At 39.8% G+C, this 25,243-nt stretch overlaps 1 protein-coding gene across 3 annotated transcripts in view; it reads left to right on the top strand.

Annotated features, from left to right (window-relative positions):
• The window catches only part of LOC139690685 (sodium-independent sulfate anion transporter-like), an 88,581-nt gene that overhangs the window by 44,573 nt on the left and 18,765 nt on the right, over positions 1-25,243 (top strand). Inside the window, exon 1 of one of the 3 annotated variants that reach the window (XM_071588184.1) lies at positions 15,316-15,660. The exons of the other annotated variants lie outside the window; for them this stretch is intronic. Coding sequence (XP_071444285.1) covers positions 15,636-15,660 — 25 coding nt within the window. The 5' untranslated portion in view covers positions 15,316-15,635. Of the gene's footprint in view, positions 1-15,315; positions 15,661-25,243 lie in introns of those variants that run through there. 3 annotated transcript variants of the gene reach the window in all.

Below are 25,243 nucleotides of genomic sequence, written 5' to 3' on the forward strand. Positions count from 1 at the left end.
GACTGGCAAAAACATCACTCGTTAATAAATCGTATTTCTAAATCAAAACCTACGAAATATTTCACGAAGAATTTTTCGGTCACAATCGCACGAGGCAAGAAATATTGGCAACTTCCCAGAACACACAATCTTAGCCGAGGTCAAGCACTAACAAAAACTTTCCGCCAACAACCAAATGAATAATATATATCACACTCCTTTTTTTCTCACGAAATGATGATATCAGTGTCGGCCCATTCCATCAACACGCTCCATGACGAGTCCTTAAGGAAATAACAATAAATAATTAACAATAACAATAAAATATTACGGTAAGCAAAGGCATCGGTATTGTTCCATACATGGAAATGCAATCGAAGAAATAGATAATTGAGGAACTGCCCGCTTAACTGTGACTAAATTTGAATTTTTCTACCTGGAGAATTATTCTAACAAAACAGACGGGGAAAGGTTGACGGGGTATAAGTAGACAGGGTTTAAACAATACAATCCAATTATATTCATCTACATTTTCCTATTACCGGACGGAAATTATCATTATGGCACGTGTCTACAAGAAAAACAACTGAATCATTCCATTACATTCACAACCCCTTTCATTCGTCAACTCAATTTTAAAACACAAGTGTTTTAAGAAAACATCAAGAAGCTGTGTAATATCCTTTGCTCAGTACTGAGACACGATAACTTTTGCTTCGTACAGGTCGTTCAGGTGATTGGTAGAGATAATTTATACGGGAAATATTTGCTGGTGATGTCATACACAGTAGGTGGTACACTATCTATTGCTCGTTTACCTAAAAGCATGTCGACGCAGACAGTATATGTTTACTGCGCAGGTAGCGTGTACGTACACCTACCTGTCGGCCAATTCTTGTGTCGAAGGGCATGAGGCCACTCTGGCATTGATAATAGTGTGGCAGTGAGCTAATCGAGGAAGGGTGCGGATTTTCGTAATGGCTTTGCCCTTCCACATGTGGAAGCGGCATTAGACTTGACTAACAAACTGCCACGATGGCGTTCATCTCTAAAACGTCCTGTCTTCACGTAAGAAGCGACTCCCTTGTTCCGCTATTGTCACACTTGGTCTCACAAATTGAATGGGGGCGTTGTATAATGAGTTCTGTACAAATAGAGGGTATTAGATTTACATAAATCATTCGTTGATTTACCTTAAGCGGCCAAACACGTTAGCATTGTCCTCTTACCTAATTTTAAGGAAGAGTTCGCACGTGGCACAAGAAAGGTAGACAAACGTTCGAGGTCACTACCGCCCACTCACTACAATGGGATTCATGGTCATGTTTTACATTGTTCGAATCTTTTTTAAGCAAGGCGCTTAGCTACAGAAATATTATGCCTGGAAATTACTGGATCGTTCATGAGTATGAGTGGAGTCTTTAGAGCAGTTTTTAAAAACAATTAGCAAAAAAGCCCGTTAGAAACTCTACCTCCATGTCCAAGGAACTGCGGGAGATCCAGCGACAGTAACTTTTAACGGAGTCAACCGCTGAATTTGCATTGAAATGCAACAATTTCAGAGATGAAAGTGTTGAATTTGTAGGCTTTTTATTTTCATTTAAAAATATAAGCACACTGATATACATCAAAATAAGCATTAATAGTATGCAAGAAAGAAAAAGAATTTAATTATACTATTAGAGATAATTAAAACAGGCTTATTTATCATTTAATCAAATAAATATTTGCAATAGGAGAAATTACGAATATGATTCAGCATAAATTGGCAGATTCCCATGCATTTCTTTTTTAAACGAAAATATAAGAATTACTTTTTTTAGTGTCTTCTTCTGCCAGCCGAGTTCTGTCGCTACCCAATCCCATTCATTACAAAAATCGCACTCAGACAGAACCATGAGAAATCCTTCAGGGTTCGGAGTTTTTCGCAAAAGGAAAGTTTCTAACCATCCAAGTATTAATCTTCAAGAAGGCTATTTGCATCTAATAACACACCTTTTTATGCCTAGGTGGGTGAGTAAGACAGAATGTTCGTAATATTCCGTGCTTTCTCTTTCAAGAAAATAGAAAATTCATTTTCGATTGCGATGCGGAATTAGTCTGAGTTTTGAATATCAGAGTAACAAGATTCAATGATCATTAAAGCGAAAGATTTGGCATTTTTGAGAAGATGGAAAGAATAGTTAAACACGAAAAAATATATAAAGAAATAAATAAGAGCAGATGGAACAATTCGCATACTCAGGCATTATTTTGGTGCCAGATGGGGATAGCAATAAAGTCATGATTAACTACTTAAGCGAGATATGATAGTTTTTATACACATAATCATGAAAATGGTTCACTGATTAGAGACGAAGGCAAACAAAAGATTAGAGCTCTAGTATGGGTTGGGGAAAAAAGTAATTTGATGTGGAAAATTCAAAGGTTACAGAAAATGGGCATGAAGGAGATACTGAGTGATAAAGAGATACTAAACGTTGTTAGTAGAGCAAGGAGAATACCGTAAACAAGGAGGCGGCATGAAGGTAATGGCAGATACCTTTGGCGTCATGATGAGGAGGAAACTAGGAATTGTTGGTTAAGTCAATACTGAAGATATACAAGTATTGCATGAATTCTGCAGAATGTTTCAGAAATGAACAGATATGCGTTATTGTCACCATAGAGAGTTCAAAAGTACAAGGCAGCGAACCAGTTATGGTAATCTTCATTGCAATTATTCATGCGGTGTAATGCTTGCGGTAAATAACCTATACTCTACAATTTGAGTGATTCTGCAGTTTTACTAGTAAAGTACGCTTAGCCTATTCCTCAGAGAGAAGAGGCAGAGAGATAAATAATCTATGCTACCAATTAAAGGTAAGCTAGGGATTATGCAGTTTTGTAAACCCGACAGATGCGTCGATATTAATAATTCATATAATTTACAATATCTTAAATAAGTGTATGCCTTCCAATTAGTTTCTCTGCTTAAAGAAAAATTGCAGTTTCCTAAAACAAAAGAATAAAACATAGATACAGCTCATAAGAAGTTGATATTCAAGTGTTATCTAAAACATTAATCTGCAAGTCAACAGCATTAATTCATCTGCGTAAATTCCTCTCGGGTCCTCCACCGGGTTATATCGTCCATCTCGGCCGAGATGGACGATATAACCCGGTGGACCCGAGAGGAATTTACGCAGCTGATACGCCGGGAAAATACCAAATCTTTTACCAGCATTAATTCATATTCGCTATAAAATCGGTAGCAACTTAACTCCTAATATTTAATTTCATATCGATATCACCACTACCTAAACAAGTCAGATGCAATACTATAACGTGGCAGTGAATTAAATAAAATGCCACTATACCCGAATGAAAGTACCGCCGTATCAATTTTACCGCGAGATTGTTAACATCGGGATTATGTTATTCCTGGGCTATTTATAACGCTATTACGCCTTGCCACCTGGTTGTAGGCCTATCTGTAGTGGTTCGAAATAAATAAACAAAACATTTCATCATCAATTTCCTTGCGCACTTATTCAATTAGCATAAATCGTCTTGAAATGCTGATTTTTTCAAGTAAGGTCACTAGCTCCACCTGTTTTTAGAAATTTCTTTTTTCACCATCTTTGTGGTACACCCTTCTAGTGACGAATCAGTAGGTCATCCAATAGCTTAAGACAATTAAATCCTTAAGTTCAACAGATTCAGGCTTGAGGTCGTGGAAGTTCATCATAATGAAATAAGGACAATTTGCACTTTTCCACAGTTTATTTAACGTACGACGCGTTTCAACTCACAGAGTCATCATCAGGTACAAGACAAACTAAATAGTAAGGAGACCTTATTTATATGTACAGAAGATGTGGTTGGGGAGGGAGAGTCGTGTAGGGGAGAGGAGGAGGGGGGGGAGGAGAGGCGGAGAGGTTATAAAGAGCGAAAAATGGGGGGTTAATGACAGGAAAAACCGCAAAGTGGGGGACAAGGGGCTGGAGTATCGGGAGCGGGTTGTTGTATAGCAGGGGGTTAAAGGCTTAAGGACATAGGGAAGGAATTATCAGTAGGAGATAGTGGGGGGGGGGGGGAAGATGGGTTAAACAGGTAACTTTCTGGGAAGCAGAGCCCACTGCTGGTTTTAGTGGAAGGGATGAGCCACGTGCTGCGAGGGGGGGAAGGTGGGGGGAATGCACTAGTTAATTCTTGGAAAATATGATGAGCGGTGGTAGTGGGCAGTGAGAGACCCTGACAGGGGGGGGGAAGAGAGGAGAAGGTAGGAGGGTGAAGTCATGAAAGAGGAGGGGCAGTAGGATTTTGATTCTTGAGTTTATTAATCGTGAAAGGGATGAAAGGATAAAAATGAAAAGTGCTACATAGGTCAGACTGGGAGAGGTTTCATCACGAGAGTGAAAGAACATAAGAGATGCTGGACATCAGGGGATGAAACGTCTCTCCTAGCCAAACATCTAATAAGGACATCACATGAGTGCAAGTTTGTTCCGGAAATCCTCCACCTGGAGAATAAGGGGATGAAACTGGACACATTGGAACAATTGGAAATACTGCAGGAGGACCACAATGTTCTCCTAAATGAACAAATTTTTGTGAACCATTCACCCCTCCTCAAGATCCCTTTCACGATTAATAAACTCAAGAATCAAAATCCTACTGCCCCTCCTCTTTCATGACTTCACCCTCCTACCTTCTCCTCTCTTCCCCCCCCCCTGTCAGGGTCTCTCACTGCCCACTACCACCGCTCATCATATTTTCCAAGAATTAACTAGTGCATTCCCCCCACCTTCCCCCCCTCGCAGCACGTGGCTCATCCCTTCCACTAAAACCAGCAGTGGGCTCTGCTTCCCAGAAAGTTACCTGTTTAACCCATCTTCCCCCCCCCCCCCACTATCTCCTACTGATAATTCCTTCCCTATGTCCTTAAGCCTTTAACCCCCTGCTATACAACAACCCGCTCCCGATACTCCAGCCCCTTGTCCCCCACTTTGCGGTTTTTCCTGTCATTAACCCCCCATTTTTCGCTCTTTATAACCTCTCCGCCTCTCCTCCCCCCCCTCCTCCTCTCCCCTACACGACTCTCCCTCCCCAACCACATCTTCTGTACATATAAATAAGGTCTCCTTACTATTTAGTTTGTCTTGTACCTGATGATGACTCTGTGAGTTGAAACGCGTCGTACGTTAAATAAACTGTGGAAAAGTGCAAATTGTCCTTATTTCATAATTAAATCCTTATTAAAATTGATAAACCATATTTTATATAATCCAACTCATCTTCTGTGTCTACCTCCAAGCGCAGATTTCCCAACAGCCAAAAGAGACGGCGTTTCAATTGCTTTTCATCCGTTGATGGCGAAGGACACAGACTCAACTGGACCTCGAACAGCATTTGGAACTAAATCGACATCGGAAAGCGCAGTCCCTGCGATGACATACCGGTATGATCATATCTAGGAAGTCATTTATCTCGTGAAACATAACGTGATTATACCAAAATCAACTCAAGGCTAAGAGCGTTTCGACTAATTTTTACAATGGAATCGTCTGTCAAGAGTTAAAAACAAACTAATTGCCTTTATCGTCTCTTTTGTAGTAGTATCAGAGAGATAAAAAGTCTCTCTCCTTAAGATGTTCTCTCATTTCCCTCATCTATACTTTCATTAGCGAGAAAATATTGACCATGCATTCTAACGATAAGCATTCTAAGGACTGAACGAGCAGGATATATGCCAAATATAACAAGGATGGACCAAAAGGCAATAGATAAATTCAATGGTTGCAATTTATTCAGTTTAAAAAAATCTTAACTAGTCACAGAATATTTTTAACATAATATGCGTTTCAGAACTTCAACCTCACATTCAGGGGAGGCGTACGACCAACAACCCCAATATAACTGGTACATTACGTAGATCGACGGTAGTGTGGGGTGGTGGGAAGAGGAATAAAATGTGGAAAGGATTAATTGGTCAGCGCTACGAGGACGGATGAAAAAGTGAGATTCAAGACCTCGTTTCCACGAGTGACTTTTGGGTCATGGATGCTAACGATGCAATTCTTTGGGAAAAAACCAGTTTCAGAGCGCTAAGCACACGTTATTAAAAATCGCTACTGTGGCCATAATCTTCTTGGATTTCTTGAACTGTGTACTCGATCAAATAGTCGACGATTAAACCTTAGAGAAGTTGGAAATTTATCAAGGTGAGAGTTTCCCGAGTCCGTGGGAATAGAGAGTAATTAGACATAAATCGTGCCAATCCTTCTCCAGGAAAAAATATAAATAAATTAGGCGAATTTCGCTCACAAAATAAATTCGCCTACTCCCGAATAAGAACTGTAATTGGTATTATTAATTTACTTAGTAAAATAACGTTTTCAAGCCGAGCGCGATCAGTTCCAAAAAATAAAAATGTCAATCACATATTTTAACCAGTAATTAATAACGACAAACATATTATTTCCCAAAATAAAAATATTGCCAATATTTTCCGTGAATATGATTGAAGAAGGAATCGAAGGTCCAATGTCCGATCATTTACGATTTTCTGGAGTAAGCGACTCTTACCCAGCTTTTCATATTTTTTTCATTTCTCAAGTGGTGGATTGGCACGTTCTTACATATTCCGTGTCTACTCACTCGGTGATCGAGCAGGCTCCAGTTACTACACCAGGTTTATAGACATAAAAATTATTGAAAAGGAAATAATTTCAGGCCACATTTTCAATAGAATGCTAATTCTTAGCAACAACCGGTAGTTAACTCTCCATGTCCACGGCGTCTATTAATGACTCATAGGTGAAGTGGTCATAATTTTAAATGACAATAGCTTATAATTTATGTCGCAAGAAACAAATATATTTCAATAAAGTATTAAGTTCCTTATGAGCAAGTCTTATCTATTGGAGGGAGAGGTACATAAATCGTATACGTTGTCAATAACTCCCACATAAGTTCCTTTTTCGTTCTTCGATTTGTTTGCACCTATGGATTCTGGGTGATCGATATGGTGTATGCAAACGTTAAATTGTAAATGAAGAACTTTCTATCGATGCCATCGTTGAACCCGTATGTTTGAAATATCGTTCGTCGGACACGCCCTTATCAGGGTTTCATCATTTCCATAATCTTTCTGCTACTTTGAACAGAATGCAAGAGGCTAACTTCCTCGAATAAAGTTAAGGCGACAAGTGATAGGAGACATAGTGAGTGAACTGTCTCCTCGCATGAATTTCGCGATGAGATTCGTGTGCAAACATTATTCAAATTAATGACCAAGACAAATCTTTTAGTCAGTCTGTCAACGTAAGGAGTGATCCTGACTGCGTCTTCATTATCCAATAAGAGAAATAAAATGGCGCAGGAGAATAATATTAATCCGATCGATGAAACTGTTAGCGATCACACGAAACTCAATCGCAGGAGATGCATTTGGATGTTTCTCTGATCCTTCCCACTTCACTATTGACTGTTTATGTAAACTAGCCACTGAACCCGTCTGAAAAATCCCTACTCGCGTACGGAGACGATGCTTTCCTCAGACGGGCGGACGGGTTGATGACTCATGAAGATCTATGGACCAGAGAGAGAGAGAGGGTTGTGGAGGTTCTGCAGCCTCAGCAGATGGGCAGAGTCGTCCTTGGACGTGCACGTGACCAGCGGAATGTGACCGAGTGCAACAGGAAAAGCGCCAACAGCATTGCGTAAACATGAAAAGGTGTTTCTCTCCTACGGGAGATGAGGGCCCATGAAGCCCTTTACGTGCATACTCACTTGATTCGATGAAAATCATTTAAAGGATTGCAGAATTATCGCGTTAATAGGTAAGGCGTATCAGTCGTAATTGGGAGTTCTAATCTATTCTCCGTTGGTGCATTCAGCATTAATGGGATGAGAAAAAAGTTTATGGAATCCCACAGTACGATTTTAATTAAATGTCGAGCGAATAAATAGTCAAAAGACATAAATTCAATCATTTCCATCTCCTTATTACCGCATACATAAACGTGTACTCGTTCAATGATCACAAAGATAGTAAGGACATATTTATCGAGGAGAAAGCTTACCAGGCAAGTCCCTTTTTCAATACTCATGATTATGAATTGAAAACAATATGCTTCCCTAAGTAGACCACGCTCTTAAAGAATATTTAACAACGCGAATCTGGTAGGTGATAAAAACATCATATGGAACTGGAGGGTATGACTCCATGGAATCGAATCGCATTAGATTGTAAGCTATAATTTTGTGATTGCACAGTATTTTATTTCGATACGATCTGAGTTTCAACGTTCTCCGCAGAACCTGAAGATGACGTTGATCGTCCAAATCCGGCTCGTATCTAAATAAAATGCCGTGGAATCACTAAGTAACAGTTTTTCATTCCAATTCGATGAAATGCTTTATATCATATGCGAGTAAAATTTGTCAGTGAAGAAGGAAGAGAAAAATGAATTACGAGAAAGTCTTGATAGCTGCGTTAATACAAATGGAAAACGTATCTCATGAGTGGAATTCTCTAAGGATGCAACTATCATTTAGGATTATCATAAGCAGTGCTTACCTAAGGCATGCCAATTCAGAAATTACTTATTGTCACGGTGCTCATACATAAACTGAGTTGTTTATAAGCCTGAACAGTGGATATGATACAGCTTCGTGAAAAGGAACAATGGTATCAGGCTCTATTTTCTCGGGCACAAGGTCTTCTTTAATGAGCATAAATCACATAAAACAATTTCAATGATATTTTAATGGCTTATGTTTATATTTATTATAATCGTAACGATATACACGTATTTTCCCTTCACTCCCACTTCAGGAATGCTTCATAGTTTATAAATGACTCATATCCCTAGTGTAAAATGATGTGCAGCGAATACTCCATTCGCGTACTGCGCATACCAAGATATTCTGTCGCCGCATTGAAGCAAAATTTAATCATGCATTACTGTGTTTCATGATCAATTTTAATCTCGTATTTTTACACATTAGATGAATTAATTACTATTAATTTCCCGTGAGGTTAGAACCGTTTATAAAATCTTTGGTCTATTATCATGCAAGATGCACACAGCAATTTTGTTTGGAAAAAATGTTCAAAAATGTCAAAACTTGTGATTTAAAAAAAAGTGACTCATAAAAAGGCATTTTTTATTACTTATATCGTTTAATTGCTCACATTAATCACTTATGATCGTACACAACTATCCATCCTTACCAAGAACTATAAATCCATACCCTGGCCGTATTCTCGCCAATTCATGAGATAATACAATAATCTACTACAAAGCTCTAGCTATTGTTGAGGAACTAATTATTTTGATAATACATAGCCAATGAACTGGAGAAACTTCAAAGGACAAGGAGTTTCCATAGTTTCGTCTACCAATTTCTCAAGTTACTCAAAAGGATGGATACAGACGGGGAAGGATGGTCATGGCCTTTAGCAGAGTTTCAATTTCTTAACATACGAGTAAATCGTACATAACATACATCGTACGATTACAGCTATAAGATTATTTCTCTTTCTTACACGACCATTTGAGCCCATTATAAATAACTCCTCGAATGAACTAACGCAGGAGTAGGGAGCTGAAAGGAAGGCAGCAACTAATGTGGTGGCTTCACTGACCATCCGGTTCACTCAATCTTTAAAAATGTTTTAAATTCACAATTCCAATTTTCACTAACTGCAAAAATATCACGGACGACGTATACATGTATGCAATATAAAACTTGAGTTTAGGGCAAGATCACCCTTTTTCTAATAGGACTCTATTTTGTAATTTGGTATGGAAACCAATCAATGCACCTCTAATATTTTTTGTATCGCAGAACGAAAAACATATTTTCAAATATTTGATTCTGCTGCAAGGTCAGAAAAAACATTAACTTCAGTTTGCGAAGATCTTTCTTCGGTTACTTCTAATCTGAGCGACAGATGATTCCAGTGGGAATTGCTAGTGGTGAAGGAGATTCTGCGGTCTATCATCTTACAAAGTCCTCGTTTTCCTTATTAGAAACAAAATTCTAGATCGACTTGTGTATCTCTTCTCTGCATTTTTAATTGTAGGTATAATGTAGAACGATTAAGCATTTTGTTGCGTTACCATTAATTTCCTAAGGAGTACAGCAGGTCAAAGTTTTCAGGCGTTGTAGTAGAGGTTTATGAGTTAACGTAACTTTAGATGTAGACAATGACGACGTCTAAAAAATAATCATGGCCGATATTATTGCTGCGCCAAACTAGTTTCAATGGCGATCCATCATCGATCTAAAGGCTGAATCTCGTCGTCGTAGTCATGTGGTTCTCTCCATTACTTGCTTTTCGATTTCTGATACGTTGTAACACCCGTAATGCTTTTTATCGACATTCAGGAATTTCTTTCTTGGGCTTTTCCTCTTCCTTTTGAACCAATAACTTTTCCTTCCTTTATATCCTCTAGATGTTATCCCTAAAAACATGCCCAACAAATTTAATTTTCCTGTTCTCCAATTAATAAATATGCCCCACAAATTAAATTTTCCTGTTCTCCAAATAATATTATCAAATTACTCCCATCTTTAACTTTCCTCTCTATTTTTCTTTTCGTATATGTCCTTCTGGTACTTGTTTCCCTTTTCTAAATCCGTACTTTCATTGGTTCCAAGCATGAATTTTCTCTTTCCCATCGTCCATCTTTAACTTCCAACATACGCCAAGTAGAGATATTTGATAAGGATTTCTAATGCACAAGTACACGCGTTTGATCCTCAAATCATACCTTTTACTTTCGCATGCCCACGATGCCAAAGCCTTTCGTCTTTTCACTTCGAAAATGCATCTGCTCTCTCTTTTAACTATGTTCCTTAAATAGGAGTATTCTTCTACTTGACTTACCATCGAATTCCTTACCGTTTCATTGACCAGATTTTTAAAAATTAATATCTCTTTTTTCCTTAAATTTATTACCAATTTCCATTTCTCATAGGCATTGACAAAATTCCAAGCATTCTATCCATATCTCTAGCTGAATCAACCATGGTGATAATATCTCACCTGGAAATCTAATGCAATGCTTCTTCTTCCTCCCATTTAACTTAATACCATTAGTAATTTCATTCATTGTAACTATGACTCCAAGTTACATAGAGATTGGAGAGTGATGCCTTACACCGCTCCTAATCTTTGCTTCTTTCTCACATTTATTTACTGCTATTAAGGTACTTTAGTTCTCATGGGGCTAAATTAGAAGCCTTCTGGCATTTACAGTCAAAATTCCTAAACTACTCATTATTGCAAAGATAAGATTCAGTGTAATGTATCACAGGCTTTTTCCAAATTAATTTAAGTGAGGAGTAAATATTTAAATGGCGGATGAAACATTTCTCGAGTTAGATCAAATTGTCGAACTGCGTTGTGGGAAGTGAAATGACTGAGACTGATTTTCAAATATATTCCATCGATTGGCGTGTTTTCTGAGGGATAACTCATTTATCTACCGTAAAAAATAAAGATATCGTATGCTTATCGATTGAAGAGAGACATTTTCGAAAGTGGTGCCCAATCTCTACGTTTTTAAATGTTACACTCCGGTTGAAAAAAATATTCTTTCGTTTATCTTGGCAAACTTGAACTGCGCTTTACCTTTCGTGTGTATATAAATTAAGCATAAAATCGTACTACTTCTCCAGTCTTCCGGAGGGTTTTTTTTATCTTACCGTTAGGATATTATCGCGTACGTTTTGATCACAAGTCACAAAATTCCGGGATTGGCCACGGTTGTCCAAATCAAGTAAAAACTGAGATACTATTGGTTGGTTTTCATTAACATAATTATTCACTAGGATTTCCCATGATATTCGCATTGATTTTCGCAGACACGAATTACAGGAACTAATAATTAGCCTAAATGTACCCTACTCAATAAAATAGCCTTCTACCACCAACTACAACGACAATTATACTCTAAACTTTCGTTCGCGTAAAAACGGCACCTATTAAAACACGTTCAATATTACAAATTAATGCGGGATTATGATTGGTCATAAATATTCAATATCTCTCCTTACTCCGCCCCGAAATGTTCATTGACTGGCCGAACGGGTAAGTTCCTTAAATCTTAAGATGATCGATGAAAAATGGAAAACTGCAATGTTATTCCCGGGGTAACCTAAAGTATCGATACTTCTTTCATAAGACTTGCAAATTGTTACTCAGCGTAAGCGCTATAACATCCAAAAGTATGTCATATTTGCATAGGTTTGCGTTTAAAAATGAAATTTTATTGTAACCCAGGCACCTTTTGTATAAATAACAATAAATAAAGCTTTCTTTAAATTATATGTCTTAAATTAACAAAGTGTCTGTTATTAAATATGTAGGTAATACAAATTTCGTTCTTTCCATTCTGTTCTTTTACAAAATAAGGTCAGGTTCGGAAGAGCTTGAGAAATGTCGAGAAATTAAGTCAAACGTCAAAAACGTCACCTATCAAGTTATGTCATTATACCATTAAACACTCGTCAGATAATGTGGTATCGCATTAAAAGATAAATGTAAGCCGCCTCTTATCCATGGACTATGGACATTCTTCCCAACAAATAACAAAATGGGATTACTCAAACGCTGATTAAAAGTTTGTCCTGGAAGCCTTGGCCCAGCTGTACTTTTGGAGTAAAATAAATATGAAATCACGCCAAACCTACTGTTACACGCAAATATCCAAGGCTCCTTCAATATGTATCGAAGTATATGAAAATGAGTAGATTAGGATAAACGCCTTATTTATACTGATTGCTCAACAACAAACTGGAAAACTTTGAAAAAAATGACTAAAGGTCGGTAAAAAGTTACGATTGATAAGGCAATTCTTTAGTGAAAGTGTGGTGACGGAAATTATTTGACTTAAATCTGTAATATTTTCGAATATACTCTGATTACCTAATGAGATCCCAAATCTATCTGACCCAAAATCAGTGATCGTTTTTTCCGTTATTTTTCGTCTTATCTGAAAATAATGATAGCGTACTGTTTGTTATGAAGATTGTGATCATAGTCCAGGTCCGTCAATAGCATTGTGCAGTGAAGCGTTTCATGTTCTATATAGTTCTACCGCATAGTGACTGACGTAACAAAAGGTAAATGGTCAAATGGCACGACAAAAGGCATAAATAAGTGCGTCAACCAACACTTAAAAAAAATACCTGCATGTATACTTTGATTCAACTGAATATTTTTAATTTCCTTGCTTCAAATAGTTGCAGATCTACTTCATGATCACATCATTTCTGAATTAGGTCTACGTAAAGTCAACCAAATGCAGTACTTCACATTACATTTAAGATGCATCGATGGTACTGGTCATAACGCATCTTTTCTCACCTGTCCTGTCAATTTATCATATCATGTAATGTATACATAATTTTCTGAAACTTTAGCTGTTATTACTAACATTATTATTGGTGGACGAGAGTATGGGCAGTGAGAAAATATATTTTCAGGCATAATTTTGACCAAAAAAACGAAAAATAGGTATTATTAACCTTTTTATTGCTATCCAAAATATGTCTTGATCTTGGATATTTCCAAAGCTCAGGATCTTCAACATAAATTTTAGGGTCAAACATGTATCTAATAGGAAAACTTTTCAGCTCTGATATCATCAATTCTAATGACCTGTTTTGTCCTTTAATTTCATATTAAAAACTAAATTTTCGTACTTATTTCTTAAATATATATATTTATTATGGGAAAACTGAGATTTCACAATTATGACCTGAGTCAATGGATCCGAAATGCTATTGACAACTCCTGACTATTAGGCAGTCCGGTTGATGAAGTGGCCACTGTACCAGCTTCCAACCCCCAGGGCCCAGGACGGAATGCGGGCGATGGCGGGATTTTCCAGTGGTATCCCGATCCTCTACTTGGATGCTATATGTAGTAAACTTAATTTGGAGTAAGATGGTTGTTGAGTGGGAGATTAAACTGAGTATATCTGGGCCCTTTCCTCAAGAGCAGGAATATGCCGACCCCGGGTTTCCCTCCACGCTTTTCCAATTCCCTGAACATATCCTGGCGGCCAAATCCCATAATAACTACGAGGGTCATCCGGAAAGTAGTACCCGTTCGTGCCGCATGAAGTGCTGACGACGCGAGTAGCCGCTGGACGAGGTCAGATAGCTTCAGTGGCTTGTCTGCCTTCTCTGAGCCAAGTTGCGTGACGCTAGCATTGCCTGTGTTGTTTCTGTGATTGTTTACAATGTTTAAAAAAATTGAGAACGCCGCCAGTTGTGAAGTGAGGGCAGTGATTAAATTCCTCAATGCAAGAAACGTTCGCCCATGTGATATTCATCGCCAATTAAAGGAGGTGTATGGAGACAATGTAATGGACGAGTCGTCTGTTCGGCGGTGGTGTCGCAACTTCAACATGGGGAGGGGGAACACACACGACGATGAGCGTTCGGAGAGACCGTCTGTCATTACAGACCAACTGGTGAGCTCAGTTGACGAATTCGTGAGGAACGATCGGCGCGTCACAATTGATGACATCTGTGAGCATTTTCCCAATGTTTCTCGAACAATTGTTCATGAAATTGTTAAACACCATCTGCATTATGCAAAAATTTGTGCAAGATGGGTCCCTCGCGTATCTCAATGAGCTGGCGGCGAAGGACTATGCAGCAGGAATACAGAAACTTGTCACACGTTATGACAAATGCCTTAATTTGCTTGGAGATTATGTTGAGAAGTAGTTTAAAGTATCCTCTTTCAAATAAAATTTTTTATGTTTGTTAATATTTACTTTTGTGTCTTTATTTCACGAACGGGTACTACTTTCCGGATGACCCTCGTACATGCTAGTAACTAATAACTCAATCACGACATCACAGCAGTGGCTTGACGGGTCTAAGCGCTGAAAGCACGGTGATAAACTTGGATAATCATTTGAGAGTTCACTCTTAGCGGAGGAATCGTGGTTACTTTCTTACGCGGAGAAATATCGCTCCTTTTTTTAATTTTCCCACCAATTGCATTCCACGAATCCACCCGCTTCATTTCTCCTCCTCTTCCTCTCACAGTTTTACCCCTCTCCCTAACCCCTCCTCATTCACACCCATAACTCCCCCTTTCGCCACGCGACCCGCCACGCACGCTAACCACGCCCACCCGCTTCGCTATCGACCGACTTCTCCATCCGAAGCGGGAGGTGAGGGGGGTAGGAGAAAACAAGAGATGGGATCAACAGTGACGTAACGCGGGCGGAAGCTGCTGCCGTCACGTGGCCGGATGCACTCACTGCCTTTCGGCCGCTCGTGTCACAGTGGTGCCTCGTCCCATCCGCACCACATTTATTTTTAGGGACGCTCCCCCACAACGATACCTAATTCCGCGGACATGCACCCCGAGTCGGAATCTACTCCCCTCTGGCACAACTGCACCCGTCGAGGTGATTATCGACCGTCCGACGGCGCGATTTGAGGTGCTTTTTATTTAGTCTTTCGTGACCGAGGTGGGGCGGCGGGCCATGAGTTCGTTAACGTACTGGCTGCAGTGCGACCGATCATGGCGCGCCCCGCTGCCTTCTGGAGGGAAAAGACCGCATCCGAGATAGAGAAGAATTCGTCCCACTGCGCCGCGGCTTCCACCGCCGACTGAGTCGACTCCCATGGGAGGGCTTCGCAGAAAAATAGGTGAGGACGGATCGCTATATACTATTATCTTCCTCATAGGCGCATACCCTTAATCGAGTGCGCTTCCACCTCCGGACGGAAGAAGCAAACAAGAGGAGAGACAATTGAGGCACGATTCCCCACCGAAGCTCCCCTTCTCGTTGTGGCCGGGCAGTTCAAAGATTTCGCCGAAAGAAAACGGGGCAAAATATAAAAAGTTGCTTCACCATCACGTGGAGTATGAGTTCTGTGTTTTGTTACGAGGGAAACCGCACTGGGGATACAATGTTTTGTTACTGGTCGCGATAACACGTGAATCATTCATGATGTGTCAAGATCGGGACATATGGAGTGAGTTCCGACAAGGAGCAAATCGTAAATGTCTTGTTTTCTGGATAAGAGTTGTTTTCCTGTGGGCTGTTTGTTTATTTTCTGAACAAAAATGACAGTTGATCGAGACCAGCTTCATTGTATTACTTGTTATCATTTCGAATGCTTCATTGTATTATTTGAGGAATCCATTCAGCTGCAAGACAGGGAAGGCAATAATTTTTGCTTCGCTAAATAAGTAAGGAAACCCTTCTCATGATCTTATGCCTGGCACTATGTTATGACGGCATGTGTCATATTGTTCCAAATATTTTACCGGAAATTTATTGGGAAAAAAATTTCTACCCGCAGTGTAAATTGAATAACAATGGTAATGTCATTACCCTAAACTTCCTTAAAGCCCACTTTAAGTGTTTCCAGGGAGATTATTTTACAAGTTCAATTTGGCCTCTTTGTTGGACAATTTGAAGGCTCTTCTCGTTAATGTCAATAGCTCTCGCTTATCATCTTCAAAAAATATGCGAGGCCATATCTTATTTTACCATCATATCTTTATTATTTACTAATTTTGTTAACAATTCAGAGATAACGCTATCGAGAAACCACCGCCAAAATCTTTTCCATTTCTACACTATTAAAAAATATCTGAACGAAAAATCCAATAGTATAATTGCGTTTGAAGTGAGCTTTTGCGTAATGAATATGTAGATTTACGTAACTCGGTCAAAATAGAAAACAGTACGTCATGTCTCTTTTCAGGATTAAGGTAATAATTATCCGACTTTTCATAAATTTTTGTTTCAAATCGATACTTTTCAAAGTGACCACTATATGTTCAGTAAAGTAAAAATATTCCCACCCAATAACGTAAGGATGTAAAATAGTAAGTAGGGTAAAATATTCCCAATATCATGGCATAGATAAAAATATCCTGGGTTGATTAAAAGACTTTTTAAATGGTCAACACACAAAGATAAGTCATAGATGGAGAGCTTAAATGCGGTAAAAGTTACTTCAGGTACTCCCATTAGAAATGTTATCGGACCTCTCATATCCCTATTTAACGTTAACAACATTGACTCCGTAGTCACTAGTAAGATACGTTTATTTGCCGACGATGAAGTGGTTTACGACCGTGATATCCAATATCCCGAGAACACAGCAGCTTTATCAGATGACCTTAATGCTATACAACGCTAATGTGACACTTGGTAATTAGACTTAAATTTTATGAAGTGCATAGTGGTGAATTTTTCGAAAAATGGCATTTCCCTCCCGAACGCCTACTGCATCGAATACACCGAAATGGAATGTGTAGGCTCAATTAAATACCTAGGCATTACCATCACTCACGACTTCTCCTGAGTTTTATGTATGGGGAATATGTGGACATTCTAACAAAAAATTAGGATTTTTAGATGAGTACTGGGTAAAAGCGTTAAAAAGGTCAAAGAGAAATTTTATCTTTCGTCGGTTAGCCCTCATATGGAATATGCTGCAAGTGTGTGTGATCCTTACGAAGTTGGATTGGTTGCCGAATTGGATCGCGTGCAGTGTATAAGAGCTAGATTTGTAAAACGTTGTCATGATAAACTTAGTAGTACATCCAAAATATTAGAGCAGCTAGGCTGGGAGTCACTTACGGAGCAAAGGTTAAAATAAAGATTGAAGCTCTTTCATAAATTGGATGGACGTCTCTTTGGCAGTGATGTTGAAAATGTATTATTACCCCATCCAACTACGGTAGGAGGTATCATGCCAATAAAATTAGAAAGATTAAGTGCAGAACAGGTAGATTTAATATGTCATTTCTTCCACGAACAATAAAGGATCAGAATAACGTCCGATTGTAGCAGGGACATATTCGGGTAAAAATTAGTCTAGTGTGTAATCTCCCACTTCTACACAGACTAGCGGTGGCTTGCAGGGTCCTAAAGTACCTAAAAATAAAAAATTACAATTTTTTTAAGGATTTTAATCGATTTAATTTTGCATAATTTGCTATTTTCTGCTTATTTGTTTTTTGCAAACATTATTTGGTCATATTTTCCAAAAGGCAATAGGTTTTTGGATATATATTAGGTAGATGAATTGCCGCATGATACGTATTTCTTGGGACTCTTATTAACATCGAAAATGCATTTTATCAATCCATGTGAACCATTACTGAAAATAAACTCATCCGTTCCGCTAGAACTAGGCAAACACCAATGCTCCTCATTCCAGCCCCGGGTGGGTATATCTTTCCCCAACTACGTCAGTTTTGCTCTGAAGTATTAGCTTGAAAACAATCCCGTAGTGAAAAGGAAAAACCTCTCACTCTCCACTCTTATAAATGACGAAGGACGTCACCCGGCTATTGCGTTGCCGCGGGTGTGCCATGACTCTCTCCGTCCACGGAGAGTTGCAAAATATTTCGCCTAGAACTTTTTGTTCCCGGGCACAGTAGGGCGTGAATGAGTTAAAAAAAAGTTAAAACTTTGATCAAGCGTGTGAGTGATATGTCTGAAGGGCAATAGAGGGCATGCATGAATGTAGGCGTAACGAGGAAAACGGCGAGCATGCGTCGTAGCAATGACAGAAAATCGCGCTCAAGGCTGAAGCATTTTTGAGAAAGTTTGGTACGAAAAGTTCGAGGAAGTAGCTGGCCAAAGGAGGACAGGGATTCAGTAAGAATTGAGGGAGGCCAGCGGAAATTCAGCCGGCCAATCCATTACATACGACATCAGTGTCATGTGCGGGTGAAGTGACGACTTTATGCTACTAAAAGTTTTTTATCATATTGTTTTATAATCTCTTTCTTTAATGGCTGTGCCAGATGCAGTTTCGATGAAGAATTCTCAAATATATAGCCACGTAGACAACAGATATTAAAATGCACTTGATGATAATGAACTACGCCAAAAGGTCAAGCCAGAAAAATTACTAAAAACACTATTAGGACCTTCCTATGAAAACAGCGACAAGACCCGGTCATCTTATTGGTAAGCGCAATCGGCATCAATATTAATGATCCGAACACCGTCTCCTTCAGACCGTCACGTTCAGATTTTCCTTACCCCATGCCAAATGGGGATGGGGACCAGTAAGATGGCTAATCAACGATACTTTCTCAGAGATCAATCATTCGATATTTTTTGACTCCGAGTAGAATAGTCTAGATCAACATGTCTGATGTCTGATGGCAGGAATAAGTATATTTTGATAAATTATCTGCAGATCTGAAGGAAGTTATAAGTGAATAAAATACATTTATTTCCCCTCCGCGAAATTTGCGCCACCGTGAGCAAGCATTTGCTAAGAATTGCAACCAAATTTATGTATACTAAAGTTTCAGTACTTATCGGCTTGCTAAATTTTCTTAAGAGATCCGTATTTTTTACGATATAGGAATAAACTTTATTAATTTTGAATGTGTTCTCGCTTCTCATAAGCAAAAGTTTTAATGATTAAAAAATAGAAAAACTTAACCTTAGTTGAAAGTCGAATTCAAATTTGGTCGAAAGCTGTAGACCATGTTTTATCTGTCAACCGAAAGATTTTTTTCTGCCTAAATATACCCGTAGACTCGCATGATAATTCAATGACTTTCGTATGATCACCTTTCGATTTTTGTTGAACGTAAGGTCATGTCATAACCTTATGATATACTCACGATTAAACTGCAGCGTTGCTGAAATTCCTCGTCGGAGAAATGCTTTTGTTTGAGCTTTAGGAAATGCTTTTGCCGCGTTTGGAAATTGCTGGCGTGAATGGAGTCTTCGAGTGGACGACCTGCGAGGGAGAAAGCGGGGACGGAACTTTATACTCCAGCTGCGTCATGACTTCGTTTGGCTTTGACCTTTAATTGAATGTTGAGGTATGATTGAGGATTTCATTTAGCTCCCAGGACAATGTGACAGTGCGAACCAACACGCCTGCGTAGAGAACCACGTCCATTTTGCCATTCCATTGACTGGGGGATTAGCACTCGGGAAACCAGTGATGGCAGCATCACTGCTTTCCCGTAAACCAAACTTCTTCGTCGTTGAACAGCAACTAAGTCAAGTGCGACAAGACTTGAAAATAAGACGATCTTTTCCTTAAAATAGAATTCCGCTCCGGACGCTCGTTTTTCTGTAATGGTGTTCCGAACACAACACACCCACTCGAACGGAGACACTTCTCCCGCAGCTTTGGTTCTGCCAGCCGACGTTCTCAAGCCGAAGGTGACGTCACCTCTCCATTGGAGATTTTCGCTACACAACGAAGGCGTATATACCACTGACAACACTCCCGCTAATCGTGGTGAAGGGATAGCAACCTGTTGAGTGTGCTGAATAGTTTCTCCGAAAGCGAGGGTAATATCCATTCGTGTTTATTACCGTTGGGTAACATTAAGGTCCACACAATTACAATGCAATAAAAGTGTTACATAGGAATGCACTCAAATTTGATTATGTCCACGTGGTATACCTGATTTCGACGACCGGAATGCTTTTATAGGGGCGTATATGGAAAGAATGACTCATCTCTCTCGTATTATTTTCAAAAAATTGAATTGTTGTATTTACGACCTCATGCTTCATCATACCACAGTAATAAACCAGGTGGTTCGTACTCAAATAATCGTACCATTAAGATTTTAGTTCGGATTTTCCATATGACTGTTTCTCTTCACAAAGGATTTGAACATGAGACCTCCCCGTCAGTTACTGAACGACATAGTCACTACAATACCAACTTTACCTGATAGTCATTCTGATTCCCTTTAAGTGTACTCTTGTTTAATGACTGATTTTACTTTTGTGATTATTTGGGACTTGTGTGCCACCTGACACTGTCTATCAGCACATGTGGATTTTTAATGATAAACAATAATAAAATAATCACGGCTCAGGAGGACAAGAATTTCTCAGTAACTGACATCGGAGGAAGATTTTCACGAAACGAAATTCGTAAAAAATCATTGCGAATTCTTTTATCAACGGTACAGTAGAGAAATCTCAACCTCTCGGATAGTCGAATGGTGATTCCCCAGAGCACGGCTAAAAATGATTTAACAACCGCTCCCAGTCCATACTTAGTACGAGGGCCTCGGCGGAGACCTTCAGCGTGCCGGAATATCGCGACGATGTGACGCAAAGCCGAAGATGATCTTTCGGACGAAGTGCCCTCTTGTATGCCACGGCAGACTTGTCGGCTACACCTTGTTTGTTTGCGTCACACAATTTACAAGGAACCTCGAGGAAAACTTGCGCACGCACGGACTCACCATTTCCAGTTTTGGTGTTCCCACTCTCTCTGTATCTCTCTCTTTCCCATCACGTCTCCCACTCTTTTCCTTCCCCCTTTCGTATCCACCTCCCATGTCCCCTCACGTCCCTATCCCGCTTCTTCCCCTTTCGTCACCAACGTGAGCGCGTGTCTTGTGGTGTGTGTGCTGGATGGTGGCCGTGGAGGAGCCTGCTCCGAGCCAGCATTCTTCCCCCACCGCGGCGATCTGTTGAGGCTGGAAAGGAGAGATTTCCCGCCACTCAACTCCGTCACAGCGAGGTTGCCACGTTTAATTTACTGTCAAGATATTTTATTAAAATGCAAAAAAGCCGAGTCATATCGTTAAGGCATATCATACCGCAACTGAGGGATAAGATCGTGAGGTATTTTCCTAGAGGGGACAGGAAAAACTAGCAAGTCATCAATTTTTTCTTTCTAATTAGCTTTTTCCAGAATTGTGTTTCGGCAATAAAATTGTTTCAAAATATTATTATAAAAATTATATTGCATCCATATAATGTATAACTAATTTAAAGGAGACAAAGTGATGCTTGAAGCTTTCGCATTGAAGCACCAGGAAGGTGAACGGAAGACACGGCGTATTTCAGAAGACAAAGACAATTGGATATTAAGACAACTGGATTGTATAAAATTTCCCCACATTTAAACTTACTCCGATAATTTGTGCAGAACAAAGCGTCGAATATTAATAATTGATATTTGTTTTCATATCCTCTTTAGCGATTTTTTCTATCACTTTCGAGATTCCACTTTTTACTTTGATATTTTAATAGCAATACCAAATATGTTTGCCAGCCAAAAATTCAGCATCTAAAGATTATTCCGAGAAAAAATTCTGAGTTAAAATTGAATTACGATCTTCCGGTACCAATGAAATATTTCACCTTTGAGTTCCGAATCAAATTCTCTTTCTAAAGCAATATCACAAAATGAAATTTAGAGCCGCTTCACGATATTTAATAAATAGTTATGTTATTTTCTCCATTGTTAGGAATATTTCTTATTATTTCATTCGCTCTTACCATGAAAAAAATATCCTCAAGTTGCCTCGTAAACGTATGCCACGCCAAGAAATATTTCTCCTTGGTTATGTCCCGAGTACACTGCAATTACCACCTGAATTGCATAACCGTTTCCTATTCAATAGGCAGTCAATTGTGGACGGCGGTTTGTTGGCAAGGAGGTAACTGCTCTTAACCTGATCTAATGGAGTTTTTCCCTCGACATTTTGCAATTCACTTCACAGCCTTCGAGAGATTATTCGCTTTTTAAATTCTAAAATGTGAGTTCTCCAGTTGAGAATTTCACCGTTTCAACTGACGTAAATCCGTCGCTCCAATAAAAACCCTTCCCTCTTCGTATTTCAAACATTTTCTTTGAGGAAAACTCGACAGATTTAAATTCGAAACACAGAGCCAACGGTCGCGACCTTGAAGGCAATGAAAACAAATGGAGTCAAAAAAATATCAGAGAGCGTGAAATATGAACAATAGTGAACGTTTCATTGCGACACGGCCCAAGTCTCCGTTGAAACTGTCCTTCTAAACGCGTAAACGGTTAATTAAAATATATTATAGGTCCCTTTCATCAGCTAAACATTTTACAGCTCTTCAAACGACACATTTCTGGTGCTAACAAATAAGGCTTCCTCCTGCCGCAACTCTGCACGAAAAACCGGCTTCGATGCGTCTCTCAACGCTCGGAAAACTTTCCGGAGCGTTGACGTATAATTCACAAAGCCGCCGAGTGTAAAACATGTTATGGCTTTCAGGCGACGACTAGAGCGAGTTTTTTCGATAGCTTTTGGCGCACCAAAGGTATGCCCCTGGGGGTGGCAATCGAGGGGGAAAGGGAGAGAGACAGCGTGAGAGGGGTCAGCCGGGGGGGAATGGTTGTGGATGGAAGAAGGGGGAAGGGATGGGGCAAGGCGGAATGGTGTGCCCAACGGTCACTCACTTTGTCAGGGACGGGAAATCCGTGGGACACTCATTCTTCGGTGGCGCCACATCGGGGCGCTCCCGACGATAAAACAAAAATGCCCGCGAGAAATTCCTATGGCGACCGTGAGGGAGCGGTAAAACTTCTCCGACGCTCTCCACCAGTGGAATCGCCGATCGTCCTTTACGGCGATGGAAAAGTGAAATCCTAAGGCGTGATGGATGTTCCGCCCGCATTTATATCCCCATTGATGGACGGGCGAGGCCAGCGGACGCTTTTGCTTCGATCCCGAGAAATATATCCATCCAAACCACTGCCCAACCACAACATTCCCCAAGGTCGGTTCAATGGATGAGGTCAGAACTCATGTCAGTCCTCAGCCCTAAGGTGTGTAAAATTTATGCATTCAGTTCCTTGCCCGGCTCTGCCCGCGGTTTCCCAGAAAGAACGAAAATCACACGGCTTGGGTTTAGTTGGGGGCATTCGGAATCAACCGAATTTAAACCCTGAACCCTCAGGTCTATAACCGAACGCCCTATCTACAAGCCTTCTTCCGCCTATACAATTTTGAATATTCCGTTAACTTAATAAATTCCATTTCATCGAAGACTTAAGTGAAGCTACATTTGGCAGGGTGTTATCAAGTGGATGCTAAACCTTGACCTTCCACCAAAACCTATTCATCAACTTTTTTATCATTAATATCCTATCCAAGGAGAAATATGGTCCTTGGTTCCTCCTTTCCCTCCCCTTCCCCTATGCTCCCATTCTCTTATCCTTATGCTGTACCCGATAGCTCAATTGAAAAAATCATAATATGGCTACATATTTCATTAATGAAATAAATACTTGCAGCGAAACGTTGATGGCGTCAGTGCAACAATTTTAGACTAAAAATTATTCGCCTTGACCGGGATACGAGCCGGGATCCCTCGATGTCCTGCCGAGTACTTTAGCCAGTTAAACTATCGAGGCGTCCTCTTAAATTCTGACATTTTGGGGGCTTTAAAGGAACAAGATGTTGTGACGAAATACCATACATAAATCACAGGCATTCGTAGTCGTCCACGAGGCTAAAGCCAACTTTAAACGCAGGTTGTTTTCACCTTTGACAAATTCCAGGAAACTTCGGGAGATGCCGCAGCAGTAACTTTTAATGGATTCATCCGCTAATGTGCATTTCAATGGAACAATTTCAGAGTGTAAAAATCATTCGCCTTAACCGGGATTTTTTATTTTTTACACTCTGAAATTGTTGCATTCAAATGCATATTAGCGGATAACTCCGTTAAAAGTTCCTCCGGCATCTCCCGCAGTTTCTTGGAAGTTGATGACGTCTTGAGCGAGTGTCCTTTGGAGCGTGTACCCGAGTGGCTGAGGGAATTTCGCTTTGTTTACTCATTCCAATTACGTCACAACAGTGTGTCCGTTTCTAAGCAAGGTAATTCGAACCCGCGACCTTCGAGTTAGGCGGCTAACCACGCTCCTCCCCTGCAATGAACGGAGGCTACATTGAGCATTCCATCGGCGCGTGAACCTCTTTCAACTCTCTCACGAGCGCCCACATTGCTTGTGCATGCCGCAATTACCTCAAGTTACGCACTCTTGTTTTCATACAGATATCGCACACTGAAGATACGAGTACTGTCGATGGTGGATCTCATAGGGGAACTTTATAAGGAAAAATTAAGCTTTTCCCGTGATGTCTTGGAAAGTAATTCGTTGCGATTAATTTTATCCCCAAACACATATTTTAACGACGGGAACCGACCTTATTTTGAAACTACTGCCATTCTCGTTCCGGTTTGAGAAAATACGACACACAAATTCCCTATTAGAAGTAACCTTCGCTACCGTACACATCCTTGAGCCATTAAATGGTATGTGGTGAATAGAAAATTTTCTTTGTCTGTTCATAAATTCAGAAGAAAATATTTCGTCCAATTATTCATTGGCCATTGCAAACTATCGGTTTCATTTTATCTTATTTCCTTCCAAAAGCCGCCATATGACATATAACTAATACAGGATGATAACCTCTCAGTATCTCCACAAAAGA

The sequence above is a fragment of the Hetaerina americana genome, unplaced genomic scaffold, assembly GCF_022747635.1.
Source record: "Hetaerina americana unplaced genomic scaffold, ioHetAmer1.1.p SCAF_3, whole genome shotgun sequence".
Taxonomy (NCBI): domain Eukaryota; kingdom Metazoa; phylum Arthropoda; class Insecta; order Odonata; family Calopterygidae; genus Hetaerina; species Hetaerina americana.